This window comes from Crocuta crocuta, unplaced genomic scaffold (assembly GCF_008692635.1).
Source record: "Crocuta crocuta isolate KB4526 unplaced genomic scaffold, BGI_CrCroc_1.0 scaffold231, whole genome shotgun sequence".
Taxonomy (NCBI): Eukaryota; Metazoa; Chordata; class Mammalia; order Carnivora; family Hyaenidae; genus Crocuta; species Crocuta crocuta.
The window spans coordinates 6734356-6759046 of NW_027528357.1; the positions used below are offsets into that span (position 1 = coordinate 6734356).

At 39.6% G+C, this 24691-nt stretch overlaps 1 protein-coding gene across 1 annotated transcript in view; it reads left to right on the forward strand.

Annotated features, from left to right (window-relative positions):
• The window catches only part of GAREM1 (GRB2 associated regulator of MAPK1 subtype 1), a 237222-nt gene that overhangs the window by 23837 nt on the left and 188694 nt on the right, over window positions 1-24691 (forward strand). Inside the window, exons 3-4 of the mRNA XM_077753853.1 lie at window positions 21505-21576; window positions 21889-22273. Of these exons, the coding sequence (XP_077609979.1) occupies window positions 21505-21576; window positions 21889-22273 (457 nt within the window). The remainder of the gene's footprint in view (window positions 1-21504; window positions 21577-21888; window positions 22274-24691) is intronic.

A 24691-nucleotide genomic window follows, 5' to 3' on the forward strand; every position in this document is an offset into this window, starting at 1 on the left:
ATTACATGAATTTACAAATTTTCAGTACAGGTAAGGTTATCTAGTGTTGACTGGCATGACATCCATCCATCCATTCACTCAAACATTTATTGAAAGCTTACTATCTGGCAGGCACTGTTAGAACATACTAGGATTACAAAAATGAGAAGACATGGTACTTCCTTGAAGGAGCTAACAGTGTAGTGATTGATACAAGGGGAATAGTTTATTTACTTTGAAATTTCCTACCACATATTCTTTTGCAAAGTATTAATAATATACTTGGGCATATTTGTAAAAATGGTCATTGAGGCCATAACTCAGATCAGTAACAAAGTACAATAAAAATTCTAGCAACATTCCCATTCTTTCACAGTAATTTATGTTTTGAAGAAAAAATTGCCTTGTAAATTTCCATTGTTTTTTTTTCCTTCTTCCTTCCATAAAATTAAGAGTTCAGTTTAGGTCAACTCTTGAACTTCAGTTGTACACACTAGATAGGCAAACATGTATAAGATATGTCTGCCTTTGAAGAGTTTACAATTTAGTAACAGTTTGAAATCATCTATCTGTGTAGATCATGGCAAAATTCCTTTCCAAGATTTATCATCTATAAAAACTAAAGGGGAAAATAATAGATAGCAAAGTAGAATTTATTAAATTGTTCCTTTAGTCTACCTGCAGAATCATTTCTCTCCTAATTTCCGCAGGCACACAAGAAAACCAAATTAAGTGTTGGATTTATTGCCTGCTTTGGGCATCCCGACATACTACTGTATAAACTCAGGTCTCTATTTCCTTGGAACTGTTGGACAGAGGCATCTTGTATTTCTCACTAAAAAATTTTATACCAAAGAGACAAAGGAGATTAAAGCAATAAACAAGTTGGAATGGCTTAAGTAAACCTAGCACTTGTCCACAATAAGACAGCTCTCCTGTTTCTCAGATTAAATTGTATTTCTTGAAAATCCAGTTATACATTGTTATTAAGAGATACCCCTAAAACATGATAGCACAGAAATATATAAAGAAAAATAGTGGAAAAAATATGTTAGCCAAATACTGCTCAAAAGAAATCTGGTAAAGGATATAAATATCAGAGAAAATAGAGAGTAAGATAGATAAAGATGGGCAACAGGATAATAAAAGGAACAGGCCACAAAAGAGATATGACCATTATAAACTTTTATGAGTCTAATAACAAAACAAAAAAACAAAAACATGTAGTTGCAAGTAGACACTGATAAATCCCAAATAATAGAATGCAATTTTAACAAATCTCTATCAGAAAGTCTTATCAAACAGGGACACCTGGGTGGCTCAGTCAGTTAAGTGTCCGACTTCAGCTCAGGTCATGATCTTGTGATTTGTGAGTTCAAGCCCTACGTCAAGCTCTGTGCTGACAGCTCAGAGCTTGGAGGCTGCTTCAGATTCTGTCTCTCTCTCTCTCTCTCTCTGCTCTTCCCCTGTTCATGCTCTGTCTCTCTCTCTCTCCCAAAAATAAATAAACAATTTAAAAAATTTTAATAAAAAAAGAAAATAAAGAGAAAGTCTTATTAAACATAAAAGTTAGTAGGATAGAAAATATTTCACTATTAAATTAATAGGCTTGCACAAATGAATGAGTATAATACTCTGCACCAAACAAATAGAATATGTACATTTTGGGGGCACCTGGGTGGCTCAGTTGGTTAAGTGTCAGACTCTTGATTTTGGCTCAGCTCATGATCTCAGGGTTTGTGGGATAGAGCCCTATATTAAGTAGGCTCTGTGCTAACAGCATGGAGCCTACTTAGGATTTTCTCTCTTCCTCTCTCTCTGCTCCTCCTCTGCTCTCTCTCTCTCAAAATAAATAAACATTTTTAAAAAGAATATATACATTTTCAAGTATACATGAATGTTCACATGAATTGATTGCAAGTGGGTCACAAAAGAAGTCCAATAAATTTTGAAGAATTATGTACTGAACTCATTTCCTCACTACAAAGCAACAAAGTTAGAAATCAATAATTGAAAAACAAGTTCCTTGGGGCACCTGACTGGCCCAGTTGGTAGAGCCTTGATCTTGGGGTCGTGAGTTTGAGCCCCATGTTGGGGGTACAGAATGCTTTAAAAAATTAAAAAATAACAAACTCTTTAAAAAAGTAAAAACAAGCTCCGGATATTTAGGAAGTTTTAAATATATTCCTTATAAGTCATCAGTTTAGAGACTCACAATAGGATTTCCAAAATATTGAGAACTAAATGATAATTAAGTACTATATGTTAAAATGTGTGGGATGAAGCCAAAATGGATCTTAGAGTGAAATTTTGAACCTATAGATATATTTATTAAAAGAAAAAAAGGATTAAGGGGCACCTGGGTGGCTCAGTCAATTAAGTGTCCAACTCTTGGTTTCTGCTCATTTCATGATCTCTTGGATTGTGGGTTCAAGCCCCCATTGGGCTCTGTGCTGACAGCGTGAAGACTGCTTGGGTTTCTCTCTCTCTCTTGCTCTCTCTCCCCCCTTCCCCACTCACACTTTCTTTTTCTATCAAAAATATATTTTTAAAAAACCCACAAAAACAAGACGGATTGAAAACACATGAGTTAAGAAATCAACTTAAGGGTGTGAGGGTGGCTGGGTGGCTCAGTTGGTTAAGTGTCCAGCTTTGGCTCAGGTAATGATCTCACGGTTTGTGAGTTCAAGCCCCGTGTCAGGATCTGTGCTGACAGCTCAGATCCTGGAGCCTGCTTAAGTTCTGTTTCTCTCTGTCTCTGCCCCTCCCTCTCTCCTCTCTCTCTCTCTCTCAAAAAGAAATAAACATTAAAAAAAAAAAGAAATCAACTCAAGAGATGAGAAAAAGAGCAGAGTAAACCTGAAAAGAGTAAAAGGTAAAGCAAATATCAGAAATTAATAAAATAGAAAAATTTGAAAAATAGTTCAACCAAACCAAAGAAACTAGCTGTCTCAAACATCAGTAACTCACAAATTCATAACTCTTTGGCAAGATTTATCAAGAACAAAAGAGAAAGAGATGACTGACCTATGTTAGCAATCAAAAAAAGGACAAAAGCTTAGGCAGAATATATATTTAATATAAGGAGACAAATAATAATGGTTACTATAAAATGTGAAACAGCCATATATGTCTATCAGTGGAGAATTCTGGACTATTCATGCAGTGAAATATATAATTATTAGAAAGAAAATTAGAGATTAATGCTCAGCATGGGCAAATATTAAAAACATGGTTAGCCAGGGCACCTTGATGGCTCAGTAGGTTTAGCATCTGACTTCAGCTCATGTCATGATCTCATAGTTCATGAGTTCGAGTCCTGCATCAGGCTCTCTGTTGTCAGCTTGGAGCCTGGAGTCCACTTTGGGTTTTGTATCTGCCCCTCCCGTTTGTGCTTTGTCTCTCTCAAAAATAAATAAACATTAAAAAAAATTTTTCTAAATCATGGTTAGTCAAAAAAGGAAGTTGCATAATATGTATAAATGTGTCATTTCTATACATGTTTAAAACATGCAAAGCGGGATGATATTACTTAGGGGAATATACCCATGGACTAAAAATATAGAAACATTGATGGGGATAACAGAAACCCAAAACAGGGTAAAGATTACCACAAGAAAAAGAGGAAATAAGGGATAGTAAATGGGAATAGGTAGGGAAGCTTTACATCTGTAATATTTTTTCTTTAAATAACTCTGAAGTAAATAAAGCAATACGTTAATGTTTATTTACACTGGGTTGTAGATATGCAAGTAGTCATTATATTATTCTCCATACACTTCTATTATTTGAAACATTTCATAATAAAAATTTAAAAATAAAAAAACAGTTCGATCATTTAATCTTTTGTTCCTTTGACATTTCGTCTCCTATCTTTCTCTTCTCCCACTCCACAGTGCTAACACAGAGGCTCCAGGTTTACCAACTTATGTACCCATGAAGTTATACAAATATCAATGCATCTCACCCTCACCTAAATATCTGAAAAACCTCAAATCTTTTTCAAGTTTCTCAGGAAATTCCCAAGGACGTTTTGCCTCCTTTATTCGAGTCACTGCCACAAGCCTTTTGAGGGAGGCTTAGCCAGAACACCCAGTTCTATAAGGGACCAAAAAAAGGTGGACCTGAAAGCCACTGAGCTACCTTAGGTGGGAGGCAATTTCAGATTCTGATGAGTAAATGATCACAGGTATCTTTCACTTCAACTACCAACACACCACCCAATGGATGAACTCTTTCTATTAACACACCCTATTCAAGGCATAATGCAAGCAAATTCCCCTGGGATCATTGTCCTTGATTTTGTTTCCACCCAGCCTGTTCTCTGAGCCCACAGACCCACAGCCTCCAGCTGCCCAGCCCATCCCTAACCCAACTCAGCCTTGCAGGTAAGTGGGAAAGGTAGAAGATGCTGTTTCCCCGTGGCCCTTGAGAAACAGGTTTCTCTTCTAAGATAAATGTGGATTTGTCTTCTACCTAGCTGGAAGCAAGTCATTTAAAATAGGACAGAATCTAGTACTAAATAATTCTTTGCAAGTACTTCAAATAAAATTCCCATACTTCTTAAAATGGTCATAAATTGTTCGTGGTGAGAATTAAAGTTACTTTACACTGCATTTATACAGTAAGGTACTTAACAGCTATATAAATATACTTAAGGACAATAACTTTACTATATTAATTGCCAGCTATCTTTCATTCCTTTCTTGAATCTATGCTAACACATAGGACAAAGCAAAAAATGAGAGTGAGGACTCTATCCTTAAGCTACTATAAAAAGATTGCTTTTTATAACTATTTCAAGGCAATAACATGGTGTCTCTTGAGAGCATAATGGAGACCCAAAGGTAAGTGGTGTAGGTGGATGGGTAGAAATATTACCTGGATACAAAAGGGCTAGTGAGGCTAAAGAGTATCAAAATGGTGGCTGTTCAGCATGTGACTTTATCAAACTGTACATTGCATTTCTAGAATTTCACTATGTTTAAAAAAAAAAGCTCTAAGAATAACTATTTTTAAAATGACTTTTACATTAATCCAGGAAAATCTCAATAATGTTTCATAGTGAAATACTAACCCAATCTTCCTCAGTATTGTCAGGCGGTATATAATACGGCCCATGTTCTTGGACCAGTAAACACATCCATTTGATATCAAAGGGGAAATGTGGAATGTTTGTGCTTGATTAATTAAAATGGAAAGTTTCTTGGCTTAAATTAGCTTCACTATATGTTTGAAGCAATATTCCCACTGGTACACATTACAGGTGATTGAAATAAATTTGGCAGGGGGTCTCACAAACCTATAATGGATTTCTCAGGATGTAGGAAATATTATGTTCCTGTACCTACTTCCATGCCAGGAAAAGAAAACTTACTAGCACAAATTTGATTTTATCTTATGATTTCCCTTCTCCTCTTTCTCCCCCACCCTCTCACAAACCCCCCTTCCTCATAATTTCCCTCAAAGATCTCCATTTATTCTTTATTGTCCCCATTACCCCCAGTTCTGAGTACCATAGCTCCATCATCCCTAGTAGGCTTTTTCCTCAGTTCTCCATCTGAGGAAGCCTATAGTTTTCATCTCCTTTGTTCCAGCTCTACCTTCTCCTTCCATGTTCCCATTCCCAGGTTTTCTCTCATTCCTACCCTATCTTTTACCTTCTCTATCACTTTTGTCAGAAAAGTAATAGGACATTCTCCTCTTTACTTCCTGGAGAGCCTGAGATGGATTCACCCCAGAAAATAATAATCCTGTCATTTTCATTTTATACACTGAGCACAGAAATGTAAAGAAAGTAGAAAAGCTCATATTGGCCAACTGTACACTTTTGTGTTTCTCTAATCCTGAGAAAGGTGGTGTAAGGGCTCCTGGCTGGCTCAGTCGGTGGAGCATGTTACTCTTGATCTCAGGCTTGTGACTTTGAGCCTCATGTTGCATATCAAATTACTTAAAGGTAAAAATCTTTTGGGGCACCTGGGTGGCTTAGTCTGTTAAGCGTCCGACTTTCGCTTAGGTCATGATCTCGCAGTTCGTGGGTTTGAGCCCCGCGTCAGGCTCTGTGCTGACTGCCACCTTAGAGCCTGGAGGCTGTTTCAGTCTGTGACTCCCTCTCTCTCTGACCCTCCCGTGCTCACGCTGTCTCTCTCTCTCTCTCCTAGAAATAAATAAAACATTTAAAAAAAAAAAAGATAAAAATCTTTTTGAAAAAAATCCTCAGAAAGGTGATGTAAACTGCTCACTGAAGGAGGGGGGGTTCCCTGAAAATCAAAGACACCAACTCTCACATGTATATCAATGAGACCCAAGAGTGGATACTTCAAATAAAGGCAAGGTAAATATGCCAATGAATATCTTGGCATCATTGAGACTTACTAATAAAAAAAACTCTATTAATTCTTTTATTGGATGGAATTATGACTAATGTGAAAAGGTCAAATGCTTTATTAAATTACTTCCATCTTTTCTCCAGATGGGGGATTTGCTTTTTGATGTTACGCAAACCTAGTAGCAACACTTAATTTAACAAAATCCTGCAAGGACTAAATAGACTTCATGAGGATTTTATATTTTTACATGAAATAAGCCTTAGATAAGTATTCTTGTCCTCTGCCTCCTGCTTACTGATTTGATCTGAACTGGTGACACTTTTTTGGGGCAGAATAATAGGACATAAGTTGCTAAGATCCCACTTGATTTCCTCAATGTCTTTGAGTAAATACAAATAGTAGTGAACGATTCTATATTTTTTGAGTAAATTCTACCCCCAGGGTGAGACCTGAGATCAAGAGTGGTATGTCTTACCAGCTGAACCAGCCAGGCATGCCAGAATGATTCTATCTTAAAACAAAGTTTAAAAACAAAGTTTAAGGGGCGCCTGGGTGGCTCAGTCGGTTAAGCGTCCGACTTCAGCTCAGGTCATGATCTCGCGGTTTGTGGATTTGAGCCCCGCAGCAGGTTCTGTGCTGGCAGCTCAGAGCCTGGAGCCTGTTTCAGATTCTGTGTCTCCCTCTCTCTGCCCTTCCTCTGCTCATGCTCTGTCTCAAAAATAAATAAACTATATAAAGAAATTTAAAACAAAGTTTAAAAAGCAACTTTCTAGACTCTGCAACAATTTTGAAGTCAATACTTTCCCTCACTATTAGAAAGGTAAAATGTTTAATTGTTTATGCATCCCCAGAGAGTTCCATTCCTTCCTTCTAGCTGAGTATCACTGTAAAGATCAACCCTCATTTATGAGAACCAATTCAAAGTGGCATTATCTTCCATTATAGAGAGATATAGATTCTATAACCTGGATTAAATGAAATGGAAAAGATCTTGGGGAAGACACATGGCACCAATATTTAAATTGTCTAGGAATGGTAATTATTTATTCTTCTTTAAAGATCTCCAAAGAGGAAAATTTGGCAGTGTATTCCCATGCGCTATACAGAGATTCACTACTTCAGGGTAGAAACCCTTTTTAAGCTGAATAAGAATCTTCAAATTTTATGCTATTAAAAATACCATTTGGGGTTTAATATATTTGTGCAAAAAAAACTTTTCTATAGTTAAATTAATTTTATTAGGGCAATTTTCCAGAAATTAAATTGCTGGGTAGCCATTTAAAGCCTCACTGAGGTGCCTGGGTGGCTCAGTCAGTTAAGTGTCTGACTTCGGCTCAGGTCATGATCTCACAGTTCATGGGTTTGCATTGGGGTGTATGCTAACAGCATGGAGCCTGGAGCCTGCTTTGGATTCTGTCTCTCTCCCTCTCTCTCTCTCTTTCTCTCTGGCCCTCCCCCATTCACACTCTGTTTCTCTCTCTCTCTCTCTCTCTCTCTCTCTCTCCCTCTCTCTCTCTCAAAAATAAACAAACTTTAGGGGCACCTGGGTGGCTCAGTAGGTTGGGCATCCAACTTTGGCTCAGGTCATGATCTCGTAGTTCATGGGTTCAAGTCCCACATAGGGCTCTGCACTGACAATGGGAGCCTGCTTGATTTCTTTCTTTCTCTTTTTCTCTCTCTGCTCCTCCCCCATTTGTGCTCTTTCCAAATAATTAAATAAAATTTTACAAAATTTAAAATAAGTAAGCAAACATTAAAAATAATGATTAATAATAATAATAAAGCTTCATTGAAAATAGCTAAATACATAAATAATGACCAAGTTACATTTCCACCAACAAGATAAGAGAAAGCCTGATTCATCATATCCTGAACATCCAGAATGCTCCCAAGATAAAGAAAGAAAGAAAGAAAGAAAAGAAAGAAAGAAAGAAAGAAAGAAAGAAAGAAAGAAAGAAAGAAAGAAAGAGAGGGAGGGAGGGAGGGAGGGAGGGAAGAAAGAAAGAAGGAAGGAAAGAAAGAGAAAAGAAAAAGCTTTGTGTAGAAGTAATCTATCAAGTCACTAGCATATAGCAGGAATTGGTGTTTTCACCTTCTTTTCTTCAGATGGTTTGGAGAGCATAAAACTGCAGGTATTGTTGCCAAGGAGTAGCAGCAAAGCTCAAGAAGGGCAAACAACCTACTTTGAATTGTGTATCATTTGCATCTGTGGGATCCTCCATATATTTCAGTTTTTTAACAAATCTTTGTTTCTCTATTATTATGTTCTAAGTTCTGTCTTAGACTATAGAAAGCAAAACCAATATGCATTGTTGTTCTCAAGAATATTACAGTCATAGATGAACTGTTTACCTAAATAGCATATGGCAGAAGTTAAAAGCAATCTTTATACTGGCCTATTGTAAATAATTCTGGGGAAACATCTTGTAAACTATTTCTATTGTGGATGTTATTTCTAAATCATTATTTCAACAAATATTTATTGGTACCTGTCATATGCAAGGCATTAACTTGGGAGATGCAAGGAGTATATAAAAATATACAAGACATTAAGTGTGCCTATAGAGATACAAATCTCCTTGGGTCTCTGATATTTCCACACATCTTGCAAGCAGAGGCATTGACAGATTTTGTTTTGGATCACCATTTCAAGGATATTTCTATAGTGAACAGCCTTAGAAGGTAAAAGTAATATCTCCCTTAAGAGTAGAAGGCAGTTTCTGTAATGTCTAGCATAATTAAAAAAAGAAAAAAAAGGACATCTCTCTCTGGGTAAAAAGGAGGTCAGGTTTGCTTGTCAAAGATTTGCTTCCCTGATCTCGGGGTTTCTTTGCTATAACATAAACCCACTGTGTGTGCAGCATCCACTTGGGCCACTCTGAGTCACTGCATGGGACTTGGGACAAGGAGAACTGAAGTTCATGCTGCCTGACACATTAGGAGTAATTCTTTGTCTCTGATCCAGGAGTCTCCTGTCTACTGCCAACATCCATGACACTGTGGCACACTAAGGTGTTAGCCTGCAAGTAGGTAAATTCTTAGAACATCACAGTTCTTGACAATTCCATCAAGAATTTTACTCTTTAATAAACATTTAAGAAAAGCAAACACAGGCTCCTGGGTGGTTCAGTTGGTTAGGCGTCCAACTTTGGGTCAGGTCATGATACTCCTGTTCCCAAAGTTCAAGCCCCGCATCAGGCTCTGTGCTGACAGCTCAGAGCCTGGAGCCTGTTTCAGATTCTGTGTCTCCCTCCCTTCCCTCTCTCTCTCTGCCCCTCCCCTGCTCATGCTCTGTCTCTCTCTCTCAAAAATACACATTAAAAAAAAGAAGAAGAAAAGCACGCAGATAACCATACTATGTTCTCATTATGGTAATACTTACCCAAAATACTATAGAAAAGAACAAAATTAATTCTGTCCAAGAGACAGTTTTATGTAGGAAGTTAAGAGAAGGAACTCATCTAGGAAAAGGAAAGCATAAATTATCCTTCTAGTCCTGTTTCTCTGACCATTCTTTCTCAATATCTTCTACCGGTTCCTCCTGTTTGGAGTCACTCAACATTCTGTCATTGTCCCACTACTCTTGGCAATGTATGTTCTTTCCTAGGAAATTTTATCCATTCATATGAGTTCACCTATCAAATATGCATGTCTATCTCTAATTTCTTTCCAAGCTCCAGCTCCCTGTTTCCAATTGCTTACTTCACAACTGGATATATTACAGGTGACTCAAATTTAAGGTGTCCAACACTGAACCCATTCTCTCTTTCCCTAACATACTCAGTTTTCTCTTCCTCCCCATAGCTGTTAATGGAAGAATCATTGCCAGGACCTCAGGCAAGAAATCCGCAAAAAATTCTCATTGCTTGGTTAGACATGTCATCAGAGGAAAGAAGGTTAGTTTAACAGTATTGGCCTGAAATGCATTATGTTGCTGAAGCCCATTAAGTGTAGATATTATCTATAAACACTGTTTTGGCCTGGGAGCTGTCCTGTCCCTTCAAAGTGCCGGCTTTATCTCTACTCTATTACTTGTTGACTTGATAATTCAATATTATTATTTCAGTGTTCTTCTTGACTCCTCATAATTGTCCTGTGCACTAACGATATGCCTACTTAAACCGAATTCCCCTCAGATCAGTTTGGTGTCCAGTGGAATCATCATCACTTTTGGAGAATTCCTTCACCCCATGAAGTGCATTAATAAGCTTTTAATAAGTTTATTACCTCCTTAATAAAATTTAATAGAATTTTACCTCCTTAATAAATATCTTCTATCTGTTCCCTTATTTCCATCTCTGGGAATACATTATCCTGGTTCAACCCCTGGTCATCTCTGACCAGCTTCTACTGCTTCCTACTTTGCCTCTGTCTGTTCAGTTTTAATCTGTTCAAATCTGGCTTGTATACTCTTTCAAACTTTCTTTTCAAAATTCAAACCTTACTAACAAACTCCCTGCTTAAGACCCTCCTGCTTCAGTAGTTCCCATCACTTAGCACCATGGATCAGTCATTATAGGTCCTTTAAGATAAAGTTTAAGTTTCTTCATAGGACAGACAAATCTCTCCGTGATCTAAATCTTGTCTAACTCTCAAGCCTCATGTTGGCCGCTTCCTACTTCAAAATCTCAAGATACAACAAAACCAAACTGATTAAATTTTCCCCATGTAATATACTTCTTCTCATCTCCAAGATGTTTCTCACCCTGTTCCTTTTTCCTACTCTTCTCTTCCTAGTCCTCTCTCCATGTTCTGTCTTGACTTGGCAAATGTGCTTCACTGCATGTTTCTTTAGTCAGTTATCTCTTCAAAGAAGTCCATGGTGTTCTCATCCAATTCCTTCCCAAGTAAGAGGATTCTGCTTGTACTCTCAAAATACCACTACTTACCTCTAACCTTAACACACTGGATTGTAATTACATGTATTTACTGTGCTTCTGGCTCCCCCACTAGATTAAGACACTTGAAAGGCAGGAACTCATCTTTTCATTCCTATTGGCTTGAATAGTATCTGGCACATAAGTGTTCAATAAATATTTATTGAATAAATGGATAGATAGATGAGTGAATGGATGAATGAAGAGTGGGAGATGAGCTATGAATAGTGATACATAAATTTAATCAAAGTACATTTAAAATTTTAATGAATGGAGAAATGGACAGACTACAGTACGGTGCTCCACTGAATGGACATTAGTTACAATGATAAACATATCAACAGTGGGATAGATCTGGCTGCTATTCCAACAATTATTACAAATATTCTCTTTTCCTCCTGCTAATCTCTCTCTCTTTTTTTGAAGTAAACTCTACGCACAACGTGCGGTTCGAACTTAGGACTGGGAGATCAAGAGTCATATGCTTTATTGACTGAGTCAGTCAGGTGTCCCTAAACTCCTGGTAAATTAGACACATAATGGGTAAAGTGGAACATAGTCATTATTGTCAAATTGGTATCTTTACTCTCTTTTTAAATGGTAAATTTAAAGCATTTATAACAATAAAGTATGTAATGAGTCAGGTTTATATAAATATCACCTACTTTGCTGTCCTTTTCCCTCTCTCTCTCAATAGTGAATTCATTTCCATTTTTATCAATTTAAAAAAATGTAATAAATGACTTGTGCCTTGGAAAAGACTGATGGTACAAAGTTCCAGTGTGACTACAAAGTATGTAATAGGGAAGGAAAAAGAAAATTCAGAGCATAGATGATATAAAGTGATAAAATATTTGGAAAATAGTACATAGGACTTCAAGTTGTTGCTACAGAAGAAGTAGTGAAAACAATAAAGATATTTTAATCATCTGAGATAAACAATAGTACAAGATAAATGTATCTCAAAATAGGGGTGCCTGGGTGGCTCAGCCACTTAAAGCCTCCAATTTCGGCTCAGGTCATGATCTCATGGTTCATGAGATTGAGCCCCACATTGGGCTCTGTGCTGACAGCTCAGAGCTTGGAGCCTTTTTCGAATTCTGTGTCTCCCTCTTTCTCTGCCCCTCCCTTGCTTGTGCTCTGTGTCTCTCAAAAATAAATATTTTAAAAACATTTTTAATAAAAAAAATGTATCTCAAAATAGAATGTGGATGGAAGTTAGGGAAGGAAAGCAGGGATACCTTTTACAAGTATAAAGTCATAACCTCTGATGACACCTGGAGTTTTCATAATCATTCTAATGGTACCTTCTTCTACTATGTTAGCTTGATAGTGTAGAGCAATGTGGAACTTGCTCTTTCCCTTCTCTAGGACTCCCTACCATTTATTTAAATGTCATATGATTTTGAGGGTAGATCAACTTAAGCTACATATGTTTTACCTTTCTATATTGTTAATCTACAAATGTAGATCTGGAACAGAAGTATAAACTTTATATAGCATTTTAATCAAAACACAAATACATTTTTAATGAATGTACACATAAATATTCTTTTACTATTTCTTTTTAAAAAATATTTACTTATTTAATTTTGAGAGAGAGTGAGAGCAAGCAGGGGAGGCACAGAGAGAGAGGGAGACAGAGAATCCCAAGTAGGTTCCGTGCTTTTAGCGCAGAGCCCAATGTGGGGGCTGGAACTCACAAACCAGGAGATCATGACCTGAGCCGAATTAAGAGTTGGACGCTCAGCTGACTAAGCCACCCAGGTGTCACCTCCTACATTTCTTGTCTTGACATTCAATGGTCTCCTACTGTACTCCAGTCCTTTGTCTGATAACTTCCTTGTTAAATTTGGCCTCCCCAAATATCTCCAAAATTTTTTCTTACACTTCTGTTAATAGGCATTCTTATTAAGTTTAGGAAGAATGTGTCATCCAGGCTCATGCATCTGTTATTAAATATTCTTCTTCATGCATAGACTCATATGGACTAATTACTAACAACACTCAATTTTTTAAAGAGTTTATTGTCAAGTTGGTTTCCATATAACACCCAGTGCTCATCCCCACAAGTGCCCTCCTCCATGCCTATCACCCCCCTTCCCCTCTCCCTCACTCCCATCAGCCCTCAGTTTGTTCTCAGTATTCAAGAGTCTCGCATGGTTTGCCTCCCTCCCTCTCCCCAGCTATTTTTCCCCTTCTTCTCCCCCATGGTCCTGTGGTAAGTTCCTCCTAATCCTCCTATACGTGCAAACATATGGTATCTGTCCTTCTCTGCCTGACTTATTTCACTCAGCATAACACCCTCAAGTTCCATCCATGTTGCTACACATGGCCAGATTTCATTCTTTCTCATTGCCATGTAAAATATACCACATCTTTTTTTTTTTTAAACCACATCTTCTTGATCCATTCATCAGTTGATGGACACTTAGGCTCTTTCCATTAACAACACTCAATTTTTGTCACTTATTACTTGTTTAAGTATTTTTAAAGCTTTTGCCTAATTACGTAAAATGAAAAGATAACATAATATCTTTAGTTTTAATGTAATAGAAGTGAAAATTTATAAATTTCTGGAAAGTAAACTGGAAGTATGTAAAAAAAAATCTTTAAAAAGTTCATACTTTAAGTTTATTTATTTTGAGAGAGAGAGAGAGAGTACAAACAGGGGAGCGCAGAGAGAAAGAGAGAGAGAGAGTCCCAAGCAGGCACTGCACTGTCAGCACAGAGTCTGACTCAAGGCTGGAACTCACGAACTGGGAGATCATGACCTGAGCTGAAATCAAGAGTTGGATGTTTAACTGACTGAGCCACCCAGGCGCCCCGATTTTAAGCAATTCTAAGTAGTTAAAGTGACATTTTCTAGTCTTCATAGACCAGGAACCTGAATAATAAGAACAATCAAAATGGAAGTGCATCCAGTTTGGATCAAGTTGCCAGAGAGGTGCGAAGCATAACCACAATCTTCCTGCCTTTCTTTTTTTTTCTTTCTTTTTTTTTTTTTTTCCACTGCTTACTACAAAAGAGGGGTAGAAACTTATATGATGACGTCTCTTTAGAGGACTTGTCAATAGGAACCTAAAACCTCATTATCTTTCTCAAGAAAGGCTTAAAATGGAAGCTATCTGTAATTGCCTGTCATTAAAACGAGAGGCGCCTGGATGGCTCAGTCAGGTAAGCATTTGGCTTCAGCTCACGTCATGATCTTCCAGTTCATGGGTTCGAGTTCCAATTCAGCTCAGAGCTTGGAGCCTCCTTCAGATTCTGTGTCTCCCTCCTTCTGCCTCTCCCCTACTCATGTTCTGTCTCTCTCAAAAATAAATAAACATTAAAAAATTAAAAAAACAAAACTCATTTGAAGCTTCAAATCACCAGAATGTCAACAACAAACTTTTACATATCCTGCTAAGATTTTGGCACTAAGAAATATTTAATAATATTAATTATTATTTTGGCACTAATAAAATGAAAGTTTTTCTACCCGTGCTTTGTCACATTAAATAAGTTTACTGAGAAAAATGTAAATTATGTCATGAACTATAGACTCCACTAGGTGGAAAGAACCTCAGCTTGTCTACTTCATAAGTGATAATAGCCAACTAAGCTATCTATTTCTTTAACCATTTCTAAAATATATCATTAAAAATAATATATTTGAAATACATAATTAGTGCTTAGTAATGGTGCTTTATTTTAGTAAGGGATTTCTTGAAACTGCAGAATTGTATGCTAACCTAATCACTTGACCACTCCTTTGAATTTTTTTTTTAATGTTTTATTTATTTCTGAGAGAGAGAGACAGCATGAGCAGGGGAGGGTCAGAGAGAAAGGGAGACACAGAACCTGAAACAGGCTCCAGGCTCTGAGCTGGCTGTCAGCACAGAGCCTGACGCGGGGCTCAAACCCACTAACTGTGAGACCATGACCTGAGCTCAAGTTGGACGCTCAACTGACTGAGCCACCCAGGCATCCCTTGACCATTCCTTTGGAAAGCCTCGCTCATAATTTACAGAACTACACGAGACCCGGGACCACTACTCATTACCAGCATCTTCTCAGGCTGAGGTCTTATGCTTGGTTGGGAGGAAAAACACTATTTACAAAGAGCTAACTGCTTCATAAATCCAAACTTATAACTGATAAAACTATGCACATACGCACACACCCCCATGATGATTTTGGTAACTTCAATAATTTGCCTTTTTCATTTCAGATTATTCTTGAATTTTATAAGTTCCTACTATTTCGGTCATAATATTCCCTGTTTTGATGAACTGTAAACATTTAATTCACAGAAAGAACTATTATTTAAAATAGTGGTTTTGGGGGGTGCCTGGGTGGCTCAGTTGGTTGAGCATCCGACTTCAGCTCACGTCATGATCTCATGGTTCATGGGTTTGAGCCCCACAGTGGCTTCGCTGCTATCAGCATGGAGCCTGCCTTGGATCCTCTGTCCCCTTCTTTCTCTGACCATCCTCTGCTTGTGCTCTCTCTCTCAAAAATAAATAGAACATTTTTAAATAAATAAATAAATAAATAAAATAGCTGTTTTAACACTATAGGTCATGTTATAGACTATAAAATTAGCTGGTCATGACTAATATTAAAAAATTAAACATAAAATAACAGATTACAAGATCAGGATGCAGTACATATTAGAAGTACACAAAAACGTATTAGTTTATAAAACTTATGTTTCATTTATATATGCATGTGTGCACTGGGTCACAATGTGATATGTATGTTTAAATGGGGATACAACATGTTGTGTATTGTTCTGAAAAACAAACATGCCCCACGATACCCAATTTGTAACTAGGGATATTTTTCTTTAACATGGAATACTTCTCCTTAATGTTCCTACTTTGGCTCTGTAATATCTGTATTATTTATTTATTAAAGAAAGTCATATCCTATATCAAAAGCAAGAAAGGAAGAGATGACAAAGTAAATTTCTGAATATGTTTTTGAATCCTTCCTGAAAATACCCATATAGGATAGGTTTCTTTTTTTTAATATTTTATTTTTTGAGAGATTGCAGTGGGTGAGGGGCAGAGAGAGGGGGACAGAAAATGTGAAGTGGACTCTGTGCTAACAGGCTGACAGCAGCAAGCCCAATGTGGAGCTCAAACTCATGAACCACAAGATTGTGACCTGAGCCAAAGTCGGACGCCCAACCAACAGAGCCACTCAGGGGCCCAGGATATGTTTCTTTATGGGATTTCACTTATCCATTTTCTCAATAAGATAGACAGATACATGATAGATAGATAGATAGATAGATAGATAGATAGATAGATAGATAGATGATAGATAGATAAAGACCAATTTATCTGTTTATATCTATCTATCTATCTATCTATCCATCCATCCAGTATCTATTGAGAGCGTGTGCCTGCCATTTGTCAGATGCTAGGGATGCAAAGATAATAAAGCAAGTCCTGTTGAGGGTAGTAAAGTCCTAGTGAGGGAGACCTCAAATTAACAAACAATAAGCTAACAATACGCTAACAGTTTTAGTAAACGTTGCAACTGATAGTCTAGAGGTACATTTCCAGTACAGTGCCAAAAGTGCAGACTTTGATTTCAAAGAAATTTATTTATTTATTTTGAATTCAAAGAAATTTAAATTTTCAGATGAATGAAAAAAATTGGGAGCCAATCTGATAGTAAACGTTGTTATCTGAACTTGATGAATCATAATTGTTTATAATCCAGAGATGTAGTGACCTATGAAATAATCTAGAGCCAGAGGATGCTCATGACTCAGCTTGTTACTCAATCTGACAAATATTAATTGAGCACTTCCCATGTGCCACCCATGGTGACGGGAGCCGGAGAAAGAAAGGTAACGAAAATACACTTCCAGTGGTCACAGTTAATTGCTGTCTAGTAGGGAAAGCTGACAGAAAAACAGATAATAAATCACAGTGTAATTAACACAATTAAAAAGGGGGTATTTCTTGGCACAATGGGGATACAGGAAAAGAAATGGTCAGCATTTTGCAGGAAGAGACACAGCATTTCACGAAACACAAGTACAGCAGACCCTTCTTATCCACAGAGGATACTTCCACGATCCCCAGGGGATGTCTGAAACTGTGGACAGCGCCGAACCTTAGATCTACCATGCTTTTTCCTATATGTACACACCTATGTTAAAGTTCAGTTTATAAATGAGGCACAGTAAGAAATTAACCACAATAACAATAATATAGAACAATTATAACAATGTAGTATAATTCATGTAAATGTGGTTTCTCTTTAAATATCTTATTGCACTGTACTTACGCTTCTTCTTGTGATGAAAGGAGATGATAACATGGCCACATGAGGAAATGAAGGGAGGTTGAGAAATGCAGGGACTGAGACAGGCTACTTCTGACCTCTGACCTTTGGTCGGGAGTAGGATCATCTGCTTCCAGACTGCAGTTAACCAGGTTACTGAAACCATAGAAAACAAAACCGCGGATGAAGGGGAAACTACTGTAGTTGGAGCTGGAACAGGGGCTTCACAGAAGAGAAAGAGAAAGGCATTCTTACTGACAGAATGACTTCTTCAAGGGTGTATATTAGCATGGTGCATTTGGTAACTACAGGAAGATACTGTTACTAGATTCTAGGCTGTCAGAACATAGTCAACCGAAATGAGGTGGGGGAGGCAGACTCAGTCACATAAAGGAAGGACTATTTTAAAATTAAAGTTTATTTATTTATTTTGAGAGAGACAGAGACAACGTGAAGAGGAGAGGGGCAGAAAGTAGGAGAGAGAATCCCAAGCAGGCTCCACATTGTCAGTGAAGACCCCAATGTGGGGCTCAAACCCACGAACCAGGCGATTATGACCTGAGCTGAAATCAAGAGTCGGACTCTTAACCAACTGAGACACCCAGGTGCCCCGGGAAGAATGTTTTATACCGTGCAGAAGGCTTTGCATTATATTCCACGAACAACAGGAATACAGATACCATACAAGGTTTTAGTCAAGGAGTAACTTTTAAGTCAGCTCTGGCAATGGCGTGGAAATTAATTGAAAGCGAAAAGAGCTTAGAGTCCTAGAAACCTGGAGCTGTGAACTTTGATATCACACTTGACTGCTAGCATATTCTGTGACCCAGGACATACTGGTATGAGGAAAACCAACATGTAATATTTTTATCTTTCAAAGCTGATAATGCAGGGAATTAACAAGTTATGTATGTATAAACAGTTAGTTTCACAGTTAGGAAGCTGTGAAGCCTCCCTCGTATGAGTTCTATAGTATCATGCGCCTGACTTATCCTTGGGTTTATCAACATCATTAGATCAGCATATGAAGAGTCATCAAGGTCACTGCGTGGATCTGCTGTGTAGCAGGGCTGGGTCATGGCAAAGTAAGTTAGCCCCACAGACTCTAGATTTAGGGAGTGAGGTCGCACAGCTGGGAGCAGGCACCTGGGTTTCCCATTTGAGGAATGTTCCTCTTCCTGCTGTTGTAAACAGTTCTTCCCAAATCTAATCATTACCTCCCAGCTCCGTTTGTCTCCTCATCTTTTCTCTAAAAGCTGCCCCATTCAAAGCCAATCCTTCTTTTAATAATAACAGTAGATGCTTCCCTAGCACTTTATGTGTCAGGAACTATTCTAAATTCTCAACAGATACTAAATGATTAAATTCTGATATCAACCCTCTGAGACAATAACCATTATTATTGCCTTACCCTACTCCAGCTCTATAACAGAATACAACACATTAGGTGGCTTATAAACAACAGAAATTTATTTCTCACAGTTCTGGATGCTGGAAAGTCCAAGATCAATGTGCTCTAAGATTCCATGTCTAAAGAGATCCTCTTATTTGGGCGCCTGGGTGGCTCAGTAGCAGCCGATTTCAGCTCAGGTCATGATCTCACGGCTGGAAGGCTCATGAGTTTGAGTCCCAGGTCCGAGTCTGTGCTGACAGCTCAGAGCCTGGAGCCTGCTTCGGATTCTGTGTCTCCCTCTCTCTCTCTCTGTCCCTCTCCTGCTTGTGCTCTGTCTCTCTCTCAAAAATAAATATTAAAAAAAAGTTTTGTTTTTTTTTAAAGAGAGCCACTTGTTCATAGCCCTAATCTCCTCCCAAAGGCCCTGCCTCCAAATACTATCACTTTGGGGATTAGATTTTAACAAAAGAATTCTGGGGGGACACTCATATTCAGTCTATAGCAATTATCCTCATTTTTCAGAGGAGGAAAGAGTAAGGTGCCCAAAATCCTATATAGAAACAGAGGCACTAATCATATCCATCCATGTCTCTGGAGTTGATATTTCAGTCATTATAATGTGTCGCCTCCCACAAATTTCAGTTTTATAAAGTACCCAGTAGGAAACAAGGGACATGGAATTTTGCTTTACAGAAAACTTTTCTTGGGTACTCCTCTTTTAAACTACGAAATACTATAAGTTTTGCTCCTGCACCCAGTTGTTATGCCTTTATAAATACACGGTTTGTATTGGTCCAATAATCTTAAGAAACATACTTCCTCATACCATGTTTGGAAGTATAGTTCAGCCAGGTTGAAAGATTATCTTTCTTAGTTGATCTTCCTTATAGCTTAACCAGAACTCTCTCCATATCCCAAATAAGATCTTTCTGTAAGTATTCTTTAGGACATGAGACTTACGTAAGAATCTGTGGCTCATTAAAGTATCTTCCCTTTAGGGGCGCCTGGATGGCTCAGTCAGTTAAGCATCCGTCTTCAGCTCAGGTCATGATCTCATGGTTCGTGGGTTCAAGCCCCACATGGGGCTCTGTGTTGACAGCTAGCTCAGAGCGTGGAGCCTGCTTCAGATTCTATGTCTTTCTCTCTCTGACTTCCCCCTGCTCACTCTCTCTCTCTCTCTCTCAGAAATAAAAATAAAAAACAAAAGGTCTTCCCTTTAATACTCAAGATTAAAATGAAACCTTTTCGGCAAGGTCAGCAATAAGAGCAAATCTAATGTAAGTCCTTTATTGATTTAAAAAAAAAAAGTTGACTGCATTAATCTTTTTACTTTTTATCTGGTCTTTGGTTCATAAGTCACCAATCTTTACATGAGAGGGAACTACAGTAATGCTATTCCCTGAAGCTTTAAAGAGGATATCGTAACAGCAGAAAATTATACTTAAAAAAAGAACATTCTATCATCTGAGGTTTAAGGATCTACTTACTAGTTGAAGGACCCCAACCCTGCCCATTATTAATTGTTTCCTAAGTCATTTTCGGAGTCTGAACTTTACTTCCAAAAATAATTTAGATCATGATGAATGAGCACCAGGTGATGTACGAAACTGTTGAATCACTATATTGTACACCTGAAACTAATATAACACTGTATGTTAATCAACTGGAAGTAAAATAAAAACTCAAGAAATTATAATGTAGTTTTTAAAATAATTTACATAGAAAAAATTGGCTGGCACTTAGCTCCTTTTTTTCTTTAAAAAAAATCATTATTGGGGCGCCTGGGTGGCTTAGTCGATTAAGCGTCCGACTTTCGCTTAGGTCATGATCTCGCGGTTCCTGGGTTCGAGCCGTGCGTCGGGCTCTGTGCTGACTGCCAGCTCAGAGCCTGGAGCCTGTTTCAGTCTGTGACTCCCTCTCTCTCTGACCCTCCCCTGCTCACGAGGTCTCTCTCTCTCTCCTAGAAATAAAAATATTTAAAAAAAACATTATTATTAAGTAAACTCTATGCCCGACACGGGGCTGGAACTCAAGACACGATCAAGAGTCACGTGCTCTGCCAACTGAGCCAGGCAGGCACTGCTAGCTCCCACGGTTTTTAAAAATTCTTCTTTCTATGAGCAAAATCTTGTAACTTTAATGGCACTGTGATTCTGAGCAAAATAATATATTACAGGATTCCCCCCCCCCAGACTTTAAAAAAATGATGTGCATGACACAAAGGCCAAAACTTGCAACAAAACAATTTGGTGAAAATTACTTCCAATGCTTCAAAGTGAGAGGACAAGGAGGGTGGTGTGGAATCTCGGGGTTTTCTTCAGTTGCTAACAGAGCGGTTTGTTCACTGACACAACCGAAGTCAGCCCACTGGAAGGCGACACAGCAGGTTCGGTTTTATCATGCACCGAATTCGGAACACGTGTTGGAAAACAGAGTTAATACCTAAGCCTTTCACCCGGCCACCACTCACCTCTGCCAGCGTAAAACAATGCTACAAAGGGGGATTAGCACCTGAAAATCGGAATATGCTTAAATAAACCGGAATTCCACAGCCACCTCTATCTTCTGAGCTGTGTCCCGCAGGGAGTAGGCCACGCTCCATACTGGCGGAAACTGGACGATTTATCACGGGAAGTACACTGTGGATGTGAATGCTAGCAGTGCCATCTACGAGCCGTGGGATCTTGCCAAACTACCTAACGTCGAGGTACGCGTGTCTAGAAAACCGCAATCACCCCGACCTTAAAGACGGAAGAGAAGTGACTGGGAAAAGCATGTGAAAACGGCTGGCCCCAGTAGGCCCCCAGTAACCGAGTTCGCTCTTTCCTCGGCGTGTTCATCGGGGTTAGTGGCCTCATACCCCACGGTCTCCAGCATCTCGTTCATACAGCGAAGGTGCGGGACCTTCCCTTCTGTGGGCACTGATCATAATCACCTTGCTCCATCTGGGGGGGCTTCGGCGTTTTCCAGGCTGCCTAGCAAAGTCTAGCTGTAGATTAACGTCCAGCTCCGTTTACAGAGTTGTGGGGTTGGGGGCGAAAGGCTTGGCCTCCTGTTCCACGCCGGCCGTTCCCCGCCTGGTGTGTCCGTGGCACTCCCGGGAGGTGAGCACCAAAGAGGTCTCCGGCGTGGCCTGCGGTCACACTCCGGTGGCGGAGTGGGGGAGGAGCGAGGCAGCGTGCCCGACGCCCCCGCTGGGAGAAAGCCTCCCGAGCTCGCTCGGCTGCTGCTGGGCTCCGGGAAGGGCCCTGCGCGGCGAAGAAGTGCGGGCGCGCCGTGGCGGCCGGCGAGGCTGCAGGGCGCCGGAGCNAGCCTCAAGGATGTGAAGTGGAGCTCGGTGGCCGTTCCGCTCGACCTGCTGGTCAGCACTTACCGGCTGCCCCAGATCGCGCGGCTGGACAGCGGTGAGTCTCGGCGCGGCCACGGGGCAGACCCGCGCGGACCGCAGTCTCGGCGCGGGTGTGCGCGCGTGTGCCGGGGAGGGTGGGACCGGGTGGGGAGGGGGCTGCCCGCCCCCCGGGCGCTGGAGTTGGCCCGAGCGGCTGCCGCAGCCCTGGCGCGTTGCTCTCGGCTACCCCCAGCAACAGCTAGAGATGTGAAAATCAGAGCCCCTGCAGTGTACTTAAAAATAAGGACGCCTAAAAAAAAAAATCAACATTGGGGAAACCTCTGCAGATAGTAATTTTGGAGGTGAGCCCTCCCTCCCCACCCCATCCCCCGTAGGAATTACTCAACCTGGGAAACCCTGAAGAGTTATCTTAGTCAACTTTCTTACAAAATCATTGTGCTTTGGGTGGCATCTTTATTTTGGATGCCTTCCTTTCCCCCGCCCCCTACGCCTCCTCTCCTCACCCCCCAGAAGAAGCAGATTTAAGAGGAAAAGCTCCTGGGTGACCAATGAAAGGGATCACATTTCTCAGAGACCTTTTATTACAGCTTGTCTGTTTTGTTTAACCGAGCTGAAAGTAATTTGGGGCTGAGTGTAGAAAATGTTTTTAGCAGAAGTGATGGTATGCTTAAGGTTAATTATTAGCTTAGCACATTTCCAGCCTGGAAAAAAAATTTTTTTTAAGTCACCAAAATCTGTATTGATTTGGGACCTGAGCGTGAATTTCCTGAAAGTGACCACCAGAAACGAGCCAAACATCCCCTAGCTGTTTGTTCCGCAGTGTGACATCTGCAAACAAGTGCATACTGTCAAGCAAGTAGACCCCTCACAGTTTGAATTGTACCATGTAAGGTGTCCATTCAGGTGTGTTTTGTTTGGTATTTTCACTATAACTTCAGTTTATTTGGGCTTTATGTGATTTCGGGCTGTTTTCAGAAACATGCTTGCTTTGCTCCAGGACTGTGGGAAGCCCTTGGGCCCAGGTGGCAGGCAAGCAGATAGAGCTGTGGTCACACAGGCCAAGTCAGAAGAGCCTTGAGCAGAAAGATGTCATTTCAAGTCCCAAGGATTCGGGTTACTCCAGAAAAGGAGTAACAAGAGTGGGTAACATGAGATGTGTAAATGTCCAAAGGCATTTTTATTCTGTTTCTTATCTGTGGGGTTAGATTAGACATTTGAAGTACGGATGGGAGAAATCCGTGCAGGAAAGTTCATGAAAGCTGGAAGACAAGCTTGGCCTGCTTCCTGTCCTTGTTTGGTTGGTCTTGGTAGTGGTGGGAATAAACTAGGAGTTTTCAAAGTAGTAATGAGGTGCAGATGAACTCCGGAAGGACAGGTGGTCTGTTGAGGCATTTCTGTTTACAGTGGGGTGGGCAAGTGTTTGGTGCTTTAACTATCTGCAGGTCTGAATCGTGTGTGTGTGTGTGTATGTGTATTCACAGTTTCATTTCCTCTTCCACTATGGAAAAACGTGTATATTGGAAGGTTAGGAGTCCTCACCTTTTCCGACCTTCTCTCATCACTGCACACACTCTGCCAAAACCCTTAGCTAGGCAGAGAGCATTGATGCATGTGGTATAAAAGTCACCCAAAAGCTTTATTAAACTGAAAGTTTAAAGAGGCTGAATGTCAGTTGCAGACCTAACTTGTAGCTTTATTATTTGCTTTCCTATCCCTGTCATTCATAAGGATCTGAATCAGCAGTGTACCCATCCCACACTTCTTTTTAAAATTAGGACGTGGGTAGCAAGTCTTAACACTGTGCCCTTTCAGGCTGTGGAATGGATTTTGATCACTGTAATTCCAACTCTTTATTGTGAATTTTCTCTGATTATCACTTGAGATTCACAATGGCACACACAAATTTGGAACCCAAGCCAAATACTGCTTTATATCTTGGTTTTTTTCACTTAACAACCCCCTCTTATTAAATTTTTTTTTGTTTTTAGTAGCTGTATAATATCCCAGGGGATGGCTATCCCCAACAGTCTAGTCCCCAGTGGTGGATGTGAGATGCTTTGTTTTTTACTGTTACAAGTTGTGATATCATGAACACCCTTACCCATAAATCTGTTCAGGTTAGTATATGTTCCGGCCTTTCTGAATACGTATGTGAATCCTTTTCTGAGTTTTTTTAAAAAAAAAATTTAATGTTTTATTTATTTCTGAGAGAGAGAGACACAGAGAGAGAGAGAGAGACACACACACAGAGAGAGACAGACAGACAGCATGAGCAGGGGAGAGTCAGAGAGAGGGAGATACAGAATCTGAAGCAGGCTCCAGGCTCTGAGCTAGCTCTCAGCACAGAGCCTGACGCGGGGCTTGAACCCACGAACAGTGAGATCATGACCTGAGCTGAAGTCGGACGCTTAACCGACTGAGCCACCATTGAGTTCTTGATACACATGAGAATTGGGGGAGCACCACTTTCCCC